General features: G+C 45.8%; 1 protein-coding gene across 5 annotated transcripts in view; it reads right to left on the bottom strand.

Annotated features, from left to right (window-relative positions):
- Positions 1-19,880, bottom strand: part of LOC147124655 (uncharacterized) — a 176,738-nt gene that overhangs the window by 36,135 nt on the left and 120,723 nt on the right. For all 5 annotated transcript variants that reach the window (XM_085991062.1, XM_085991090.1, XM_085991079.1 and 2 more), the window contains 3 exons: positions 10,031-11,159; positions 9,708-9,772; positions 6,876-6,950 (listed from right to left, as the gene is read on the bottom strand). In XM_085991062.1, the coding sequence (XP_085847188.1) occupies positions 6,876-6,950; positions 9,708-9,772; positions 10,031-11,159 (1,269 nt within the window). The remainder of the gene's footprint in view (positions 1-6,875; positions 6,951-9,707; positions 9,773-10,030; positions 11,160-19,880) is intronic.

Raw genomic sequence — 19,880 nt, 5'->3', positions numbered from 1 at the left:
CACTGGGAGAGATTATTGAATATTGGTCAGAATATTGTCATTATTTCATATTGTACCTCAAGAACTTAAGATAACAAGGCACCCACATAGTTAAACCAACCATGGCTAACTAGAGGTTAAAGATAGTATTAGATTAAAAGAGGCTCACAAGGTTGCCAAAAATAATAAGCTTGAGGATTGGGAGGGTTTTAGAAATCATCAAAGGATGACCAAGAAAATGATAGAGGGAGATAATAAAATAAGAGTAAACTAGCAAGAAGTTAGAAACAGATTGCAAGAGCTTCTACAAATATGCAAAAAGATTACCGAAAGTAAACATGGGTTCCTTATAGGCAGACAGGAGAAATTAAAATGGGGAATAAGGAAATGGCAGAGGCGTTAAACAAGCATATTGTATCTGTCTTCACAGTAGAAGACACAAAAAACAGTGGGGAACCAAGGGTCTAATGAGAGTGAGGAACTTAAAAAGTGAATAATATTAGTAAAGAAAAAGTACTGGAGGAATTAACGTGACTAAAAGCCGACACATCCCAATATCCTAGTATTTTAAAAGAGGTGGCTGCAGAGGTAGTGGATGCATTGGTTTAGATCTTCCAGAATTCCCTAGATTCTAAAACAGTCGTCAGCCCCCATGAAAAGTAGCAAATTTAACCCAGCTATTCAAGAGGGAGAGAAAAAACAGGGAACTATAGGCCAGTTGGCCTGAGATCAGTAGTAGGGAAAATGCTACAATTGATCATTAGGTACGTGGTAACAGGGCATTTAGAAAATCATAATATGATTAGGCAGAGTCAACACAGTTTTATAAAAGGGAAATTGTGTTTGGCAGATCTATTTGAGATTTTTGAGGGTGTAACTAGCAGTGTAGATAAGAAGGATCCAGTGGGTGTAGTACATCTGGATTTTCAAAAGGCATTTGATAAGGTGCCACACAAGAGATTGTTACACTAGATTATATGAACTTCCAGAAGGCATTCAATAAAGTCCCTCATAAGAGACTGTTAGCTAAAGTTGAAGCTCACGGAATTAAAGGGCAAATTATTGAGCTGGTTAGGAAACTGGCTGAGCAGCAGGAAACAAGAGAGTAGGGATAATGGGCGGGTCCTTTAATTGGCAGGATGTGACTAGTGGTGTCCCACCAGGATCTGAGTTAGGGCCTCAACTATTCACTGTATTTATTAACAAGATGACTGGATAAAGAGCCACATATCCGAGTTTGCCGATGACGCAAAGATAGGAAGCACTGTAAGCAGTGTATATGGAAGCATAATATTACAAAGAGATGTGTTAATGGCCAAAACTGTGGCAAATGGAGGCAAGTGTGAGGTCATCCACTTTGGACCAAAAAAGGATAGATCAGAGTAATTTCTAAATGGTGAAAAGCTGGAAACAGTGGAGGTCCAAAGAAACTTGGGGGTCCATGTACATAGATCACTGAAATGTCATGGACAGGTACAGAAAATAATCAAAAGGGCCAATGGAATTTTCTAAAGGACTAGAATACAAGAGGGTGGAATTCATGCAACAGCTATACAAAGCCCTAGTTAGACCACACCTGGAGTACTGTGTTCTGGGCACCCACCTTAGGAAGGATATATTGGCCTTTCAGGAAGTGCAGCATAGACTTACTAGAAATGATACCTGGACTCCAAAGGTTAAATAATGAGGAGTGATTACACAGGAATTTAGAAGATTAAGGGGTGATTTCATCAAAGTTTTCAAGATATTAAGGGGAACAGATAGGGTAGTGTAATGAAATCTGTTTGTCTTGGTCCTGTATTCGTTTTGCACTCATGTATATTACCCTCCCCCACTGTGTATAGTTTCACTTCCTCTTTCCCGGCTAACCTGGGAGGTTCCAGGTCTTGGCTCTTGGCTCCGCCCTTGACTTCTCTTACATAAAGATCCCAGGATCTGTATGACTCATTCCTGTGAACTAGTCGGCGTGTTGAGATGTTGGCTCTGATCTTAGTGATTAAAAGCCAACTTGTTTAAGTCTATAACTTCTAATTTTGTGGTTATTGAAGGCCCATCAATTTTAATCACTAAAGAATACTAGGATGGATCGACTCCTAAAACCAGAGCGTCTGGACTTGGATCCACATTCTGCTGAAGCATCAAATCAATTTGGACACTGGCTCAAATGCTTCGAACTCTTCGCGGGGGCCTCATCCGCTAGCGAGGTAGATAAACTGAGTCTACTGACTACTCGCGTAAGTCATCGGATTTATTCGTTCATCCGGGACGCCACCTCTTACACGGAGGCCATCACTATCCTGAAGGCCCAATACCAGAGGCCGGTAAACGAAGTGTACGCCAGTCATCTGCTGGTTACACGCAGGCAGCGACCAGAGGAATCAATGGACAATTTCTTACAGGGCCTAAAGGACCTGGTCCGGGACAGTAACTGCAAGGCCGTGACGGCCAACGTGTACTCTGACGAATTGGTCCGCGATTCCTTCATCACGGGCCTCAAATCGAATTATATCCGGCAGAGACTGCTGGAGGAGGTGGTCCTGGACTTAAAAAAGGCAGTGGCCACTGCGCGATCGCTGGACGTGGCCCAGAAAAACTCTGACTCTTATTCTTCTGGCCATGCGGCCCTCACCGCCTCGTGCGCCGCCATCTTGGATTCAGCCATCTTCCCCATCCAGGTCTCAGACCAGCTCTACGCCGCCGGAGTCCCCACACAGTTCACCCAGGAGTCCTACTACAGCGGCAATGTCTCGAGGCCCGAAATGCTACTTCTGCGGCCAGGCCAAGCACCCCCAGACAACGATGCCCAGCGAAGGACACTACATGCTTCAAATGTAAGAAAAAGGGGCATTTTAGCAAAGTCTGCAGGGGGAATCCGATTTCCAACTCCGTCACCGCCTCGTGCGTGCTGTCATCTTGGGATCCGCCATCTTTTCCTGACTCAACGGCCGCCCAGGGCCCAACAGTGGCTTCGATCACGGTGGATCAATCCAGGCCACACTCGTTGACAAAATCCACGATGGACATACAGGTAAACGGGAATTTAACGAAATGTTTAATTGACTGTGGGAGTACCGAGAATTTTATCCACCCTAGCCTGGTACGGCGGCACTCATTAACGGTAACCCCTACACGGAGCAGAATTGCTATGGCTGCTAAGCCCCACACTTCGGACATTTTGGGCTACTGTGTGGTAACACTGACTGTAAAAGGCACGGACTACAAGGATTTTAAACTCCTCGTGATGCCAGAACTCTGTGTTAATGTAATCTTGGGCCTGGACTTCCAGTGCCACCACGAAAGTGTCACGCTAGCATATGGCGGGTCCCAGCCGCCACTCAGTCTGTGGCCTATCAACCTTAAAAATCAGCCCGCCCTCCTTATTCGCTAATCTCGCTCCGAACTGTAGGCCCATAGCGACCAGAAGTAGACGGTACAGTCTGGAAAACAGACACTTTATCAAGGCGGAAGTGGACAGACTCCTGCGGGAAGGCATTATTGAATGCAGTACCAGCCCGTGGCGTGCCCAAGTAGTCATAGTTAAAAATAGCGAAAAGAAACGGATGGTAATTGACTACAGCCAGACTGTTAATATTTATACCCAGCTGGACGCCTACCCTTTACCCCGCATATCAGAAATGGTCAACCAGATTGCGCAATACCGAGTCTTCTCGACTATCGACCTCAAATCCGCGTATCACCAGCTCCCCATTAGAACGGAGGACCGCCCATACACCGCCTTCGAGGCGAACGGGCGCCTCTACCATTTTCTCAGAGTGCCCTTCGGGGTAACAAATGGGGTCTCGGTCTTCCAACGCGAGATGGACCGCATGGTTGACGAGAATAAACTACAAGCTACCTACCCCTATCTGGACAATGTCACTATCTGCGGGCACAACCAGCATGACCACGATCTAAATCTTGCGAGATTTTTTAAAACTGCCCTAAAGCTGAATCTAACCTACAACGAAGACAAATGTGTCTTCAACACAACCCGTCTCTGTATCCTCGGCTGTGTGGTGGAAGATGGGGTAATTGGACCGGACCCTGACCGATTACGCCCCCTAAAAGGAACTGCCCCTGCCACACAATCCCAAAGCTTTAAAAAGGTGCCTGGGATTTTTTTCGTATTATGCCCAATGGGTGCCCAATTACTCTGATAAGGCCCGACCCCTCATTAAATCGACGTCCTTCCCACTATCAGCTGAAGCTCGGGAGGCTTTCACCAGTATTAAACAGGACATTGAAAGGGCTGCAGTGTGTGCAGTGGACGAATGCATTCCCTTTCAAGTCGAAAGCGATGCGTCAGACTTTGCCTTAGCTGCGACCCTCAATCAGGCTGGGAGACCTGTGGCCTTCTTCTCCCGAACCCTTCAGGGACCTGAAATCAGGCACTCTTCTGTCGAGAAGGAGGCACAGGCTATAGTGGAGGCAGTGCGGCACTGGAGACACTACCTAGCCGGCAAACGTTTCACCCTGCTCACCGACCAGCGGTCGGTGGCTTTCATGTTTAATAACAAAGGGGGAAAATCAAGAATGACAAAATACTCAGGTGGAGGATCGAACTATCCACGTTCGACTATGATATTATGTACAAGCCGGGAGCCCTTAATGAACCCCCAGACGCCCTATCGCGGGGAATGTGTGCCAGCATTCATACGTAAATTACAGGGTCTCCACAACGACCTCGGTCACCCAGGGGTCACCCGACTATACCATTTTATAAAGTCCCGCAATCTGCCCCACTCCATCGAGGAGGTCAGGGCAATGACCAGAGCCTGCCGCATCTGTGCGGAATGCAAGCCTCGTTTCTACAGGCCTGACCGGGCACACCTTATCAAAGCCACACGGCCATTCGAGCGCCTAAGTCTGGACTTCAAGGGACCCCTTCCCTCTGCCGACCGTAACGTATACTTCCTCAATATCATTGATGAATATTCCCGCTTCCCCTTTGCCATTCCCTGCCCAGACATGACCATTGCCACGGTCATCAAGTGTCTCTGTAATCTATTCTGCATGTTTGGCATGCCGAACTACATACACAGCGATAGGGGGACGTCATTCACGAGTGACAAGCTGCGCCAGTTCTTGCTCTCGAAGGGGATAGCCACTAGCAGAACCACTAGCTACAACCCCCGGGGTAATGGGCAAGTGGAAAGGGAGAATGCTACTGTTTGGAAGGCTGTCACGTTAGCCTTAAAGTCAAAAGGCCTTCCGACCTCCCGCTGGCAGGAAGTCCTCCCAGACGTGCTCCACTCCATAAGGTCTCTTATGTACTGCCACTAACGCTACCCCTCACGAAAAGATGTTCTTTTTCCCCCGGAAATCCACCTCGGGCATATCTCTACCCGCGTGGCTGACGTCTCCGGAGACAGTACTATTGCGGAAGCACGTGAGAGGCCATAAAACGGACCCCCTTGTGGAAAAGGTACAGCTCCTCCATGCAAACCCTCAGTACGCCTATATCGAATACTCTGACGGGCGAGAGGACACTGTTTCCATAAAAGACCTCGCTCCCTCGGGGAGCGGAGAGAACGATGGGAGACTTCCCGATGAAGACCTACACGACAAAGAGACAGGACGCCCAGAGGTATCAATACCCAACTTTAACCTGGAGGACACTGCAGATAACCTGGAGGACACTGCGGAGGCCCGGACAGCGGAGGAACCAGAATCCACTCCCCTAGAGGCACCCCAACCGGCTTTGCAGCGATCACTGAGAACTGCAAAACCTCCTGACAGACTCACTTATACCAACTTTTAAGAAACATCACCCCGATGGACTAAATCTATAGAAGGGGTGAATGTAATGAAATGTTTGTCTTGGTCCTGTATTCGTTTTGCACTCATGTATATTACCCTCCCCCACTGTGTATAGTTTCACTTCCTCTTTCCCGACTAACCTGGGAGGTTCCAGGTCTTGGCTCTTGGCTCCGCCCTTGACTTCTCTTACATAAAGATCCCAGGATCTGTATGACTCATTCCTGTGAACCAGTCGGCGTGTTGAGATGTTGGCTCTGATCTTAGTGATTAAAAGCCAACTTGTTTAAGTCTATAACTTCTAGTTTTGTGGTTATTGAAGGCCCAATCAGGTAGATAGCGAAAACCTATTTCCACTGGTTGAAGAGTCTAGGACTAGGGGACATGGCCTAAAAATTAGAGCCAAGCCTTTGGGCGTGAAATTAGGAAATACTTCCACATGCAAAGGGTGGTAGAAGTTCAGAACTCCCTTTCACAAACAAGTGGCAGTTGATGTTAGGTCAATTGTTAATTTTAAATCAGAGACTGATAGATTACTGTTAACCAAAGGCATTAATATGGGGTAAAGGCAGGTATATGGCGTCACCTCACAGATCAGCCATGATCTCACTGAATGGCAGAACAGGCTCGAGGGGTTAAATGGTCTACTCCTGTTCCTATCCATTTATGGAACATCTTAGCGCAAAAATCTAAGTGCTTCACAGCTCTACAATAATTTACTTTGAAATTCAGTGATTGTTATGTAAGAAAATACAGCAGCCATTTTGCAGTTAGTTCGATCCCACAAACAAAAATGATGTAAATAATCAACTCATCTGTTTTGGTACTGCTGATGGAAGAAACCGCATTGGTTAGAAAACCAAACAAATCCCTGCTCCTGTTTGAATGGTGCCATGGGATCTTCCAACATTCATCTGAATCATCAGACTGACTCATCTAAAAAAAACAGCACCTTGGATAATGCAGCACTTTCTCAGTATTGCATTCATGTCAGCCTCGATTATGTGGTCAAGTCCTGGAATGGGGCTTAAACCCTGACTCAGAGGCAAGAGTGCTACCAATTAAGTCAAACTGATAATAGTACCACCAGTAACTCAATGCACTTTTGCTGTTTTATAACCAGTATAAGTGCTTTAAACCTGTGTTGAACTGTTCATTTTCCTCACTGGTACTCTCTTTTGTATAACTGTCATCCTCATTGGCATCACCGAGGTCTGGAAGAAAAAAAAGAGCATAAATGGATACATACTGCAGATGTAGTTTTCCTCGTTCAGCTTCCAATAACAAATCAATGCAATCAGACAAGCTCCTACTATTTCAACTTGTTGCATAGTCCCCTGCCAGAGTTTCCACCAGAACCAGAGGCCAGCAACTGAGTCAATATTGAAGAGTAGAGGATTTCTTCCTGCCCCTCTGCTGTCCAACCTGCCGAGGCCGTTTAGATCCAGGGGTGAGACTTTCTATACACCCAGACAAGCCTGCTTTATTTTGACAGGCACATTGGGAGAATTTTAACAGTAAAAAAACGGCGGGTTTGGGTTGGTGGGAGGTTAAAGTGGTTGAAATCGGAATCCTGATCCCGACCCCAACCCGCCGATTTACGGTTTTAACGGTGGCGGAACGGAGGACGGGCGGCCAACCCGCTCCCAGGAGGCGGGTTGATACTTTAAACAGTGGTCTGCGCAGAGTGCTCTTAAACGGAGTGCTTCTAAACAGAGTGTTAAAGTTGGGAATTTGGAGTGTGGCAGAATTTGGAGCAGAGGGGGAAAGGAAGTGCTGCATTTTGCCTTGTAGTGTTTTGTGTTACAAGTAAATATTTAATTTAATCTACCAATAACTTAAACTAGATCTAGTTATTGGTTAAAAACTAAACTATAAGCTAAGTAAATTAAATACATAAACTTTAATTAATTAAATAAATAAAACAAGGTTATATAGGGATGGCAGTGCAGGTGGTGTGCCGCAACTGCGAGTTTGTGGAGAGCATTGCGATCCCAGATGACCATGTCTGCAGTAAGTGTCTGCATCTCGAGGAATTTCAGCTCAGAGATCTTGAGCTAGAGTCCGAGGTGCAGCCATTGCGGGGCATCAGGAAGGGGGAGGATTACCTGGACACTTCACACCCCTTCGGTTAGGTAAGGGGACCCCAAGTGCAGTGCTGGAGGAGCGTTGGCCTTTGTCCTTATCGAACAGGTATGAAGTTCTTGCTGCCTGTGTAGATGAGGGCAAAGTCTGCAAGGTGGATGAGCAAACTGATGACAGCACCGTGGTACAGGAGGCCATTCCAGTGGCGGGGTGGGGGGGGGGGGGGGGGGGGGGGGGTGGAGAGAGAGGAGGAGAGTGAAATGGAATGTTGTAGTGGTAGGGGACAGTATAGTTAGGGGGATAGATACTGTTCTCTGCAGCTGCGACTGGGAGTTCCGAAGGCTGTGTTGCCTGCCCACTGCCAGGGTTAAGGATATCTCCTTGTGGCTGGAAAAGAATTTTTTGGTGTTGGGGGGGGGAGAAAGAGAGGATCCAGCTGTCGTGGACATAGGTAGAACTAGTAATGAGATTATGCTGAGAGTTTGAGGAGCTTGGGTCCAAATTAAAACACAGAACCTCAAAAAGGTAATAATCTCTGGATTGTTACCTGAGCCAAGTGCAAATTGGCATAGGGACAAGCAGATCAGAGAGTTAAATGCCTGGCTCAAAGAGTGGTACGCAAGGAAGGATTTTGAGCCATGGAGCACTGGCACCAGTACTGGGGAAAGAGGGAGCTGTTCCGTTGGGACGTGGTCCACCTCTCAACCTTGCTGGCTGCCATGGGCAGGGGGGAAAATGGAGAAAAAAAAAAGTTAATTAGGCCCTGTTGTTAAATTCAGTAGGGCTTAAGGGAAATACATTCTCCCTGGTTTCCCGACCAATGTTACCCCCAAGGAGCACGGCCGCGCACTAATCGGGAGGTCCCACACAGGCCACTGGAGGACACCGCGCATACACGGCTGCGCTGCAAATTTAAAGGGACCGCATATTTAAAGTGACCACAAATTAGAGGGATCATTGTTCTCAACCCCAATCCAGCCCCCCTCTGCCCTACCTGCCTCCAAGTTAAAATCCTGCCCATTGGATCTGCTGGCTTCAAGTACATTTCCTATCTGACCTGGACACAAGTTTAGAGAAGGAATCCAAGATCACTGTTCCATAGAAGAACTATTACATGCTGGCAGTCTTGTGAAGATGATCACACATCATGTGACCTTGGAAAACAATACAAACAGATTTCAATTCTGTCAATCACTGGGAAAAATCTGTTATATTCAACTTTTAAAACTGGAAGCGGTCATTGACCAAAAGTGGAGGAGCCCGGCAGAACCACAGCCATTGACACAGGCAGTGAGCAACATGGGAGGTGCAATTAAGTACTGGCCAAGGAAACCGCCGTTGACAACTTTGGAAAAAGGAAACTTTTCAAAAAAAATAATGAACTTTCAAAAAGACTTAATGGAGCTGAGCCACAGAACAGTAGATCCCAGGTCTGATTCATAGTTTATAGTTATTTATCTATTAGGGTGGTAGTAGGAATCACTACAACAGTCTCTGCTCCACCAGCCAACAAGGAAAAAGACAGACAGACTTTCCACTCCCGATTGCTATCTTGTGATCCCTGCTGAAAAGTGCACTTGAGTGAACATCAGATGAGTCGGGTTCAGCTGTGATGGTCCTTTCCTTCACCCCTCCCCCACAAAAAAGATTGCGCAATCTACCAATAATGACTTCCTATACTCACACACAAAGAATTATCATTTGGGTAAGAGAGTAAAGGGCTAGAAGAGGGAGAGATCACGTAACCAAAATGTTAACATAATGGCAAGAATTTCTTTGAAAGAATGTTCTTCGGTTACTTCTCACATTTAAACTAAACCATATTTTCTGCAGCACAGTTTTACTCATACCCATCATTTCATCGTGATCAAAGTTTCCATTGTCACCTGTATTTGAAGACTTCTCTTCATAATCCGCACTTGGCCCCGGCCCACTCCTATTAAAAACAGGCCTAAAAATAAAAAAAATAAAAACACTCAAAGTGGAAATTATGAGCAGACTACAAATAGTTTTTATGTTGGAATGTTAAGCAGTACACGTGTAAAAATTGTAGCTCAGAAGCACTGTAGATCAATATTCACCAGTTCTCAGGATATTTTTCCATTGCTGGTTAATTGCTAGATAATATTCACAAGCAGAATGATTGAAGATTCCGATTAAAGCACATTTATTACAATATCGAAGTCCTTGATCAAGTTTGCCTACTTACACAGCACCGCAGGGAAGTCCTTGCTTTAAAGTTCTCTTTCTTTGCACAGAAGTGCTGGGCTCTGGTTCGTCATCCTCCTCACTCTCATCCGGTGTCTGTTCACAATGCTGAGAAGGGACAGTTTTATCTTGGTATTTCACAGTGTCATAATTTCTGGGGCTCATTACAACCCGATTTGGAGTACCTTTGGATACCTGGGTATTTGCACAAAGTTGATCAGCAAGTTTGGTGATAGGCTTTCTGGGGCTCATTGCAACCTGATTTGGAGTCCCCGAGGACACTTTGCCGATTGCAGGAAGTCTGTCAGCAGGTTTTTGTACACTGTTTTTGCCAACATAAGCTGCACCAAAGGATGCTGAAGACTCTCTAAAGGGTTTTTGTGACGTTGGCTTGGATGATAGAGATATACAGTCCTTAGTTTTCCTTGAAGTTGTACAAACATGTGCAGGTCTTGAAAAGGGACTGTACTCCTCCTCTTCCATTTCATTTTTATTGTGCACCTTCTGCTTCAGTATAGATTTTTGTTTTTTGGTCAGGTGCATGTCAGAGGGTTTTGCCTTTTCTTCTTCAGCCTCAGAAAACAATCGTTTTTTTGGTATGGATGGCGCCAAAGAACACTTTTGTTTTCTACTTTGCTTCTTAACTGATACCCTACCAGAATGATTAGCTGTCCTCTGCTGCCCTGTGGGTTTTGACTGGCTGTGTGGTGGACTATCCGGAGAACAATCATTTTCAAAAACATCCTCCTCAAAAATTTGCTCATCTGAACTACACACTTCAGTCTCCAAAGGCTTTGTTTGAGCACATGCAACTCTTCTTTTCAAAACCATCTGCTTTTTCTTCATTTGTGATCTCAAAGACTTAGCCTTTGCCATCCTGTCTTGTAAATTGGCATTCAGTGCTGGCAAACAATCTGTCTTCAATCTCTTTTGCGGATGGTCGTCAGCATGTTGTACCACCCACCACTTTGGTGGCGGTCTGGTAAGACGTTGGGACCTCGTATATACATCCAACAAAGCATTACCTTGGAGACGATTCTCATCAAGTCCCCAGGGAGAAGAGAAGCACTTCTTAGAATCGCCAGGTTTCTTCAATCGAGTTTCCTTTTTTGACATTTCTTTCTTTTTTACTGAAATAAAAAGGCAATATTCAATCAAAAAGAAAGAGCTTGCCTTTATATAGCTCCTTTCATCATCTCAGGATGCCCAAAATGCTTTACAGATAATGAAATACTTTTGAGGTGTAGTCACTATTGTAAAGTAGGTAAACACGGCAGCCAATTTGTGCACAGCAAGGTCCCACAAACGGTAATAAGATAATGGCCACAGGACCGGGACCAATGTCCTAGGGGGAGTGTTTGCTAGTACTCTGGGGGAGGGTTTAAACTAAAACGGCAGGGAGTTGGGAACCTGAGCAGGGAGACAGGGTCGTGGATAGCACGTTTAGCGAGTTGTTCACGCCTCAGGGTAGGGCAGCACAGGGGGTGACCATCAGGCGGAGCAACAAAGGCAGGCAGGTAGTGCAGGGAACCCCTGCGGACATCCCCCTTTCAAACAGGTATACCAAGTTGGATACTGTTGAGGGGGATGACTCACCAGGGGAAGGCAGCAGCAGCCTGCTTCCTGGCACCAGGGACGCTTCTGCTGCTCAGGAAGGGAGGAAAAAGAGTGGGAGAGCAATAGTGGTAGGGGATTCTATCGTAAGGGGAACAGATAGGCGTTTCTGTGGCCGCAAACGTGACTCCAGGATGGTTTGTTGCCTCCCTGGGGCCAGTGTCAGGGATGTCACTGAGCGGCTACAGGGCATTCTTAAGGGGGAGGGTGAGCAGGCAGAGGTCGTGGTCCACATTGGGACCAACGACATAGGTAGGAAGGGGGATGAGGTCCTGCATCAAGAATTTAGGGAGCTAGGTAACAGATTAAAGAGCAGGACCTCAAAGGTTGTAATCTCTGGATTACTCCCAGTGCCACGTGCTAGTGAGTATAGGAATGGGAGGATAGAGCAGATGAATGCGTGGCTAAAGAGTTGGTGCAGGAGGGAGGGTTTTCGTTTCCTGGATCACTGGGCCTGCTTCTGGGAAAGGTGGGACTTGTACAAGTCGGACGGGTTGCACCTGAACCAGAGCGGGACAAATATCCTTGCGGGGAGGTTTGCTAGCACTGTTGGGGGGGGGGGGGGGTTTAAACTAACTTGGCAGGGGGATGGGATACAGAGGGGAGCTGAAATAGGGGGTGATGTGTTGCCAATTATAGAGAAAAAAACAAGTCAGCTTGGTAGACAGGGCAAATATATAAGGGCAAGGCTGGATGGCATCTATTTTAATGCAAGGAGTCTTGCAAGTAAGGTGGATGAACTGAAGGTGTTGATAAACACATGGGAGTATGATATTGTTGCTATCACGGAGACATGGTTGAGGGAGGGGCAAGACTGGCAGCTCAATATTCCAGGGTACAGAATCTTCAGGCGAGACAGAGGGGGAGGTATAAGAGGAGGGGGTGTCGCAATATTAATTAAGGAGTCAATTACTGCAGTAAGGAGGGATGATATATTAGCAGGTTCCTCTAATGAGGCCATATGGGTGGAGCTTAAAAACAAAAAGGGGGCAAGCACTTTGCTGGGAGTGTACTATAGGCCTCCAAACAGTCAGGGGGAGATAGAGGAACAGATATGTAGGCAAATCTCAGAGGAATGTGCAAATAATAGGGTAATAATAATGGGGGATTTCAACTTCCCCAATATTAACTGGGATAGTCAGAGTGTGAAAGGCTCAGAGGGTGTAGAATTCTTAAAGTGCATCCAGGAGAGCTTTTTGAGCCAGCATGTAGAAAGTCCTACAAGAGAGGGGGCGGTACTGGACCTAATTCTAGGGAATGTGGCCGGCCAAGTGGAAAAAGTGCTAGTAGGCGAGCACTTTGGTGACAGTGACCATAATATGGTAAGATTTAAGGTGGTCATGGAAAAGGACAGGGATGGGCCGGAAATAAAGGTTCTAAATTGGGGGAAGGCCGATTTTAATAGGATAAGGCAGGATCTGGCCAAAATGGACTGGGATCAGCTACTTGTAGGAAAATCCGCATCAGAGCAATGGGAGGCTTTCAGAAGGGAGATTGGGATCATACAATGGCAACATGTTCCCGTAAAGGTCAAGGGTGGTTCCAAAAACCACAGGGAACCTTGGATGTCAGGGGATATACGAGAATGGATTAGGAAAAAAAGGAGGGCTTTTGGCAGATACAAAAGGCTAAAGACGGAGGAAGCCCTAGAGGAGTACAAAAAGTGCAGGGGGATACTTAAAAAAGAAATTAGGAGATCAAGGAGGGGCCATGAAATAACACTGGCGAGCAAAAAAGGAAAATCCTAAGATGTTTTATAAGTATATTATGGGTAAGAGGATAACTAAGGAAAAAATAGGGCCCATTAGGGACAAAAGTGGCAATCTGTGTGTGGAGCCGGAAGATGTAGGAGGGGTTCTAAATGAATTTTTTGCATCTGTTTTCACTATGGAGAAGGACGATGTAGACATAGAAATAGGGCGGGGGGACTGTGATATGCTCGATCATATTCACATCGAGAGGGAGGAGGTATTGGCGGTTTTAGCAGGCCTAAAAATGGATAAATCCCCAGGCCCGGATGAAATGTATCCCAGGCTGCTGTGTGAGGCAAAGGAAGAGATTGCGGGGGCTCTAACACATATATTCAGGACCTCTCTGGCCACAGGGGATGTGCCAGAGGACTGGAGAACCGCTAATGTAGTACCATTATTCAAGAAGGGAAGTAGGGAAAAACCGGGGAACTACAGGCCAGTGAGCCTAGCATCAGTGGTAGGAAAATTATTGGAAAAAATTCTGAGGGACAAAATTTGTCTCCACTTGGAGAGGCAAGGATTAATCAGGGATAGTCAACATGGCTTTGTCAAGGGAAGATCATGTCTGACTAATTTGATTGAATTTTTTGAGGGGGTGACTAGGTGTGTGGATGAGGGTAACGCAGTGGATGTGGTATATATGGATTTCAGTAAGGCCTTCGATAAAGTCCCGCACAGGAGACTGGTCAAGAAGGTAAGAGCCCATGGAATCCAGGGTGCCTTGGCACATTGGATACAAAACTGGCTTAGTGACAGAAGGCAGAGGGTGATGGTCGAAGGTTGTTTTTGTGACTGGAAGCCTGTGGCCAGTGGGGTACCACAGGGATCGGTGCTGGGTCCCTTGCTGTTTGTGGTCTACATTAATGACTTGGATATGAATGTAAAAGGTATGATCAGTAAGTTCGCGGATGATACAAAAATTGGTAGGGTGGTAAATAGCGAGGAGGGTAGCCTCAGTCTGCAGGACGATATAGATGGGTTGGTCAGATGGGCGGAACAGTGGCAAATGGAATTTAACCCGGAAAAGTGCGAGGTGATGCACTTTGGGGGGACTAACAAGGCAAGGGAATACACAATGAATGTGGAGTTTGCACATTCTCCCCGTGTCTGCGTGGGTTTCCTCCGGGTGCTCCGGTTTCCTCCCACAGTCCAAAGATGTGCAGGTTAGGTTGATTTGGCTATGATAAATTGACCCTTAGTGTTAGGGGATTAAATACATGGGGTTACAGGGATAGGGTGGGATATGTGTCGGTGCAGGCTCGATGGGCCGAAATGGCCTCTATCTGCACTGTAGATTCTGTGAAGACCCTAGGCAAGACAGAGGGTCAGAGGGATCTGGGTGTGCAAGTACACAGATCCCTGAAGGCGGCGGAACAGGTGGATAAGGTGGTAAAAAAGGCATATGGGATACTTGCCTTCATTAGCCGAGGCATTGAATATAAGAGCAAGGAGGTTATGATGGAACTGTATAAAACACTGGTTAGGCCACAGCTGGAATACTGTGTGCAGTTCTGGTCGGCACACTACAGGAAGGATGTGATCGCGTTGGAGAGGGTGCAGAGGAGGTTCACCAGGATGTTACCGGGGCTGAAGCGCTTCAGCTATGAAGAGAGACTGGGCAGATTGGGTTTGTTTTCCTTGGAGCAGAGGAGGCTGAGGGGGGGACATGATTGAGGTGTACAAAATTATGAGGGGCGTAGATAGGATGGATGCTGAGGAGCTTTTTCCCTTAGTAGAGGGGTCAATAACTAGGGGGCATAGATTCAAGGTAAAGGGCGGGAGGTTTAGAGGGGATTTGAGGAAGAACTTTTTCACCCAGAGGGTGGTTGGAGTCTGGAACTCACTGCCTGAAAGGGTTGTAGAGGCAGGAACCCTCACAACATTTAAGAAGCATTTGGATGAGCACTTGAAATGCCATAACATACAAGGCTACGGACCAAATGCTGGAATATGGGATTAGATCAGACAGGGCTTGATGGCCGGCGCGGACACGATGGGCCGAAGGGCCTCTATCCGTGCTGTATAACTCTATGACTCTATGAAAAGGGAAACAAGGATAAAAGCAAAATATAGGAGAAAAACAAAAGTGGCAGTCAGAGAAATCAACGGTTTAAATCAAACATGGCCACAGTAAATAATAATTCTAATAGGTCTAAGAGCGTTAAAAAAACAACCCTGAAGGCATTGTGTCTTAAGGTGAGAAGCATTCGAAATAAGGTGGATGAATTAGCTGCGCAAATAGAGGTAAACGAATATGATTTGATTGGGATTACGGAAACATGGCTCCAGGATGGCCAAGGCTGGGAACTCAACATCCAGGGGTATTCAATATTCAGGAAAGATAGGCAAAAAGGAAAGGGAGGTGGGGTAGCATTGCTGGTTAAAGAAGGGATTAACACAATTGTAAGGAAGGATATTAGCTCTGATGATGTGGAATCTGTATGGGTAGAACTGAGAAATACCATGGGGCAGAAAACGTTAGTGGGAGTGGTATATAGACCTCCAAACAGTAATGCGGAGGTTGGGGATGGCATTAAAAGGGAAATTAGAGAAGCGTGCAATAAGGGCACAGCAGTCATCATGGGTGACTTTAATCTACATATAGATTGGGCTAACCAAATTAGTAACAATACTGTGGAGGAGGAATTCCTGGAGTGTTTACGGGATGGTTTCCTGGACCAATATGTCGAGGAACCAACCAGAGATCAGGCCATCTTAGACTGGGTATTATGTAACGAGAAAGGATTAATTAGCAATCTTGTTATACGAGGCCCCTTGGGTCGGAGCGATCATAATATGATCGAATTCTTCATTAAGATGGAGAATGAAGTAGCTGACTCAAAGACTAGGGTCCTGAATTTAAATAAAGGAAACTACAATGGTCCGAGGCGCAAGTTGGGTAGGATTGATTGGGGAATGTCACTCAAAGGGTTGACGGTGGATAGGCAATGGCAAACATTCAAAGACCGCATGGATGAACTACAGAATTTGTTCATCCCAGTTTGGCATAAAAATAAAACAAAAAAGGTGACTCAACCGTGGCTAACAAGGGAAATTAGGGAGAGCATAAGGTCCAAGGAGAGGACATATAAATTGGCCAGAAAAAGCAGTAAACCTGAGCATTGGGAGCAGTTTAGGATTCAACAAAGGAGGACAAAGGGATTAATTAAGAAGGGGAAAATAGAATATGAGAGTAAGCTTGCAGGGAACATAAAAACTGACTGCAAAAGCTTTTACAGATATGCGAAGAGAAAAAGATTGGTGAAGTCAAGCGTAGATCCTTTGCAGTCAGAATCAGGGGAATTTATAATGGGGAACAAAGAAATGGCGGACCAATTAAATACATATTTTGGTTCTGTCTTCACAAAGGAGGACACAAATAACCTCCCCGAGATTTCGGGTAACATAGGGTCTGATGAAAGGGAGGAACTGAAAGAAATCAGTATTTGTAGGGAAATGGTGTTAGGGAAATTGATGGGATTGAAGGCCGATAAATCCCCAGGGCCTGATAATCTACATCCTAGGGTACTTAAGGAAGTGGCCCTAGAAATAGTAGATGCATTGCTGATCATCTTCCAACATTCGATGGAATCTGGAACAGTACCCATGGATTGGAGGGTAGCTAATATTACCCCACTATTCAAAAAAGGTGGTAGAGAGAAAACGGGGAATTACATCGGTAGTGGGGAAAATGCTCGAGTCCATTATAAAAGACGTAATAGCAGAGCACTTGGAAAACAGTGACAGGATCGGACAAGTCAACATGGATTTACAAAAGGTAAATCGTGCTTGACTAATCTACTGGAATTTTTTGAGGATGTAACTGGTTAAATAGATAAGGGAGAACCAGTGGATGTGGTGTATTTGGACTTTCAGAAGGCTTTCGGTAAGGTCCTGCATAAGAGATTAGCGTGCAAAGTTAAAGCACACGGGATTGGGGGCAAGATACTGACTTGGATAGAGAACTGGTTGGCAGACAGGAAGCAAAGAGTTGGAATAAACGGGTCTTTTTCCGAGTGGCAGGCAGTGACTAGTGGGGTATCGCAGGGATCGGTGCTAGGACCCCAGCTATTCACAATATATATTAATGATCTAGACGAGGGAACTAGATGTAATATCTCCAAATTTGCAGACGACACAAAGCTGGGTGGGCGTGTGTGCTGTGAGGAGGATGCAGAGAAACTCCAGTACGATTTGAACAGGTTGGGTGATTGGGCAGATGCATGGCAAAGGCAGTATAATGTGGATAAATGCGAGGTTATCCACTTCGGTGACAAAAACAGGACGACAGATTATCTGAATGGCAATTGATTGGGAAAAGGGGAAGTGCAACGAGACCTGGGTGTCCTTGTGCACCAGTCGCTGAAGGTAAGCATGCAGGTGCAGCAGGCGGTTAAGAAGGCAAATGGTAAGTTGGCCTTCATAGCGAGAGGTTTCGCGTAGAGGAACAAGGATGTCTTGCTGCAGTTGTACAGGGCCTTGGTGAGACCACACCTTGAGTATTGTGTGCAGTTTTGGTCACCTTATGAGGAAGGATGCTCTTGCCATGGAGAGAGTGCAGCGACAATTCACCAGACTGATACCTGGGATGGCAAGAATGATGTATGGGGAGAGATTGGGTCGATTAGGCTTATATTCGCTGGAGTTTAGAAGAATGAGAGGGGATCTCATTGAAACTTATAAAATTCTAACAGGACTAGACAGACTAGATGCAGGAAGGATGTTCCCGATGGCGGGGAGTACAGAACCAGGGGTCACAGTCTAAGGATAAGGTGTAAGCCATTTAGGACTGAGATGAGGAGGAATTTCCTCACCCAGAGAGTGGTGATCCTGTGGAATTCTCTACCACACAAGGCAGTTGAGGCCAACTTATTAAATATATTCAAGAAGGAGTTAGATATATTTCTTAAGGCTAAAGGGATATGGGGAGAAAGCGGGGACAGGGTACTGAATTTGGATGATCAGCCATGATTTCATTAAATGGCGGAACAGGCTTGAGGGGCCGAATGGCCTACTCCTGCTCCTATCTTCTATGTTTCTATAGTGAATAGTTGAGGTCCCGGCACATATCCTTGTGGGACAGCACTAGTCACTTACTTCCAATGTGAGTACATATCCACTATCCCTACTCTGTTTACTTCTGCCTAACCAATCTCCTAACCAGGTCAATAATTTGCCCTTTAATTCAATGAGCTTTAATTTTAGCTAACAATGCCTTGGAACGAATGCCTTCTGGGAGTCCACATAAACTACATCCACAGACATTCCTATAGTTACTTCCTCAAAAAATTCTATTAGGTTCGTTGGACATGACCTACTCGTTACAAATCCATGCTGGCTCTCTCTAATCAGCTCAAATTTCTCTCAGTGCTGAGTCACTCTGTCCTTAATTATAGATTCCAATAACTTCCCCACAACAGATGTTAAACTAACAGATCTAAAATTTCCTGGTTTCTTGCTCTAACCTTTGTTGTAATTCATACAGAATCTTTTTAAGACTCTGACGACTGTTTGTGGTAGTGTACTGTTAAACACGGTTTGCTGAGTCCTGCCACAAGTCCAACCCACCTCCAACTCATTGGCTGACATAATGTAACTCACTGGCCTGTAATTTGTGGTCAGCAACAAACCTAAGGTGCTTACTGCAGACCTCAAAGCAAGCTGCCCACAAAGTTCTCACAATCTCTGTAGCAAGATGTTTGCCTTTCTCGATGTGCAATTGAATGTAGCGTTGCGTAACGGGAATCCCCAGCAAAGAGCTGCAGTGACGTCAACAAGCTGTCTAAGTAGCCAATCGCATTTAAAAATTCTCAGAGACAGCAAACCAGGAAATGAAAAGCAGCTTTTATCTGCACTTTTAAAAAATGTTAGAGCGAAATAAAGATTGAGACTTTCACATGGGGCTGAAGGTAAGCATGCAGGTGCAGCAGGCGGTTAAGAAGGCAAATGGTATGTTGGCCTTCGTAGCAAGAGGGTTCGAGTACAGGAACAAGGATGTCTTGCTACAGTTGTACAGGGCCTTGGTGAGACCGCACCTTGAGTATTGTGTGCAGTTTTGGTCACCATACCTGAGGAAGGACGTTCTTGCCATGGAAGGAGTGCGGCGAAGATTTACCAGGCTGATACCTGGGATGGCAGGAACGACGTATGAGGAGAGATTGTGTCGATTGGGATTATACTCACTGGAGTTTAGAAGATTGAGAGGGGATCTCATCGAAACCTATAAAATTCTGTCAGGCCTGGACAGACTAGATGCAGGAAGGATGTTTCTGATGGCTGGGGAGTCCAGAACCAGGGGTCATAGTCTAAGAATATGGGGTAAGCCATTTAGGACAGTGATGAGGAGGAATTTCTTCACCCAGAGAGTGGTGAACCTGTGGAATTCTCTGCCACAGAGGGCGGTGGAGGCCAGTTCATTAAATATATTCAAAAAAGAGTTGGATATATTTCTTAAGGCTAAAGGGATCAAGGGATATGGGGAGAAGG

The sequence above is a fragment of the Somniosus microcephalus genome, chromosome 1, assembly GCF_052327205.1.
Source record: "Somniosus microcephalus isolate GS21.2 chromosome 1, FLI_Smic_1.0, whole genome shotgun sequence".
NCBI classification, from domain to species: Eukaryota; Metazoa; Chordata; class Chondrichthyes; order Squaliformes; family Somniosidae; genus Somniosus; species Somniosus microcephalus.
Note: the sequence above shows the minus strand (reverse complement) of the source record. Positions and strands in the feature narration are given on the sequence as shown.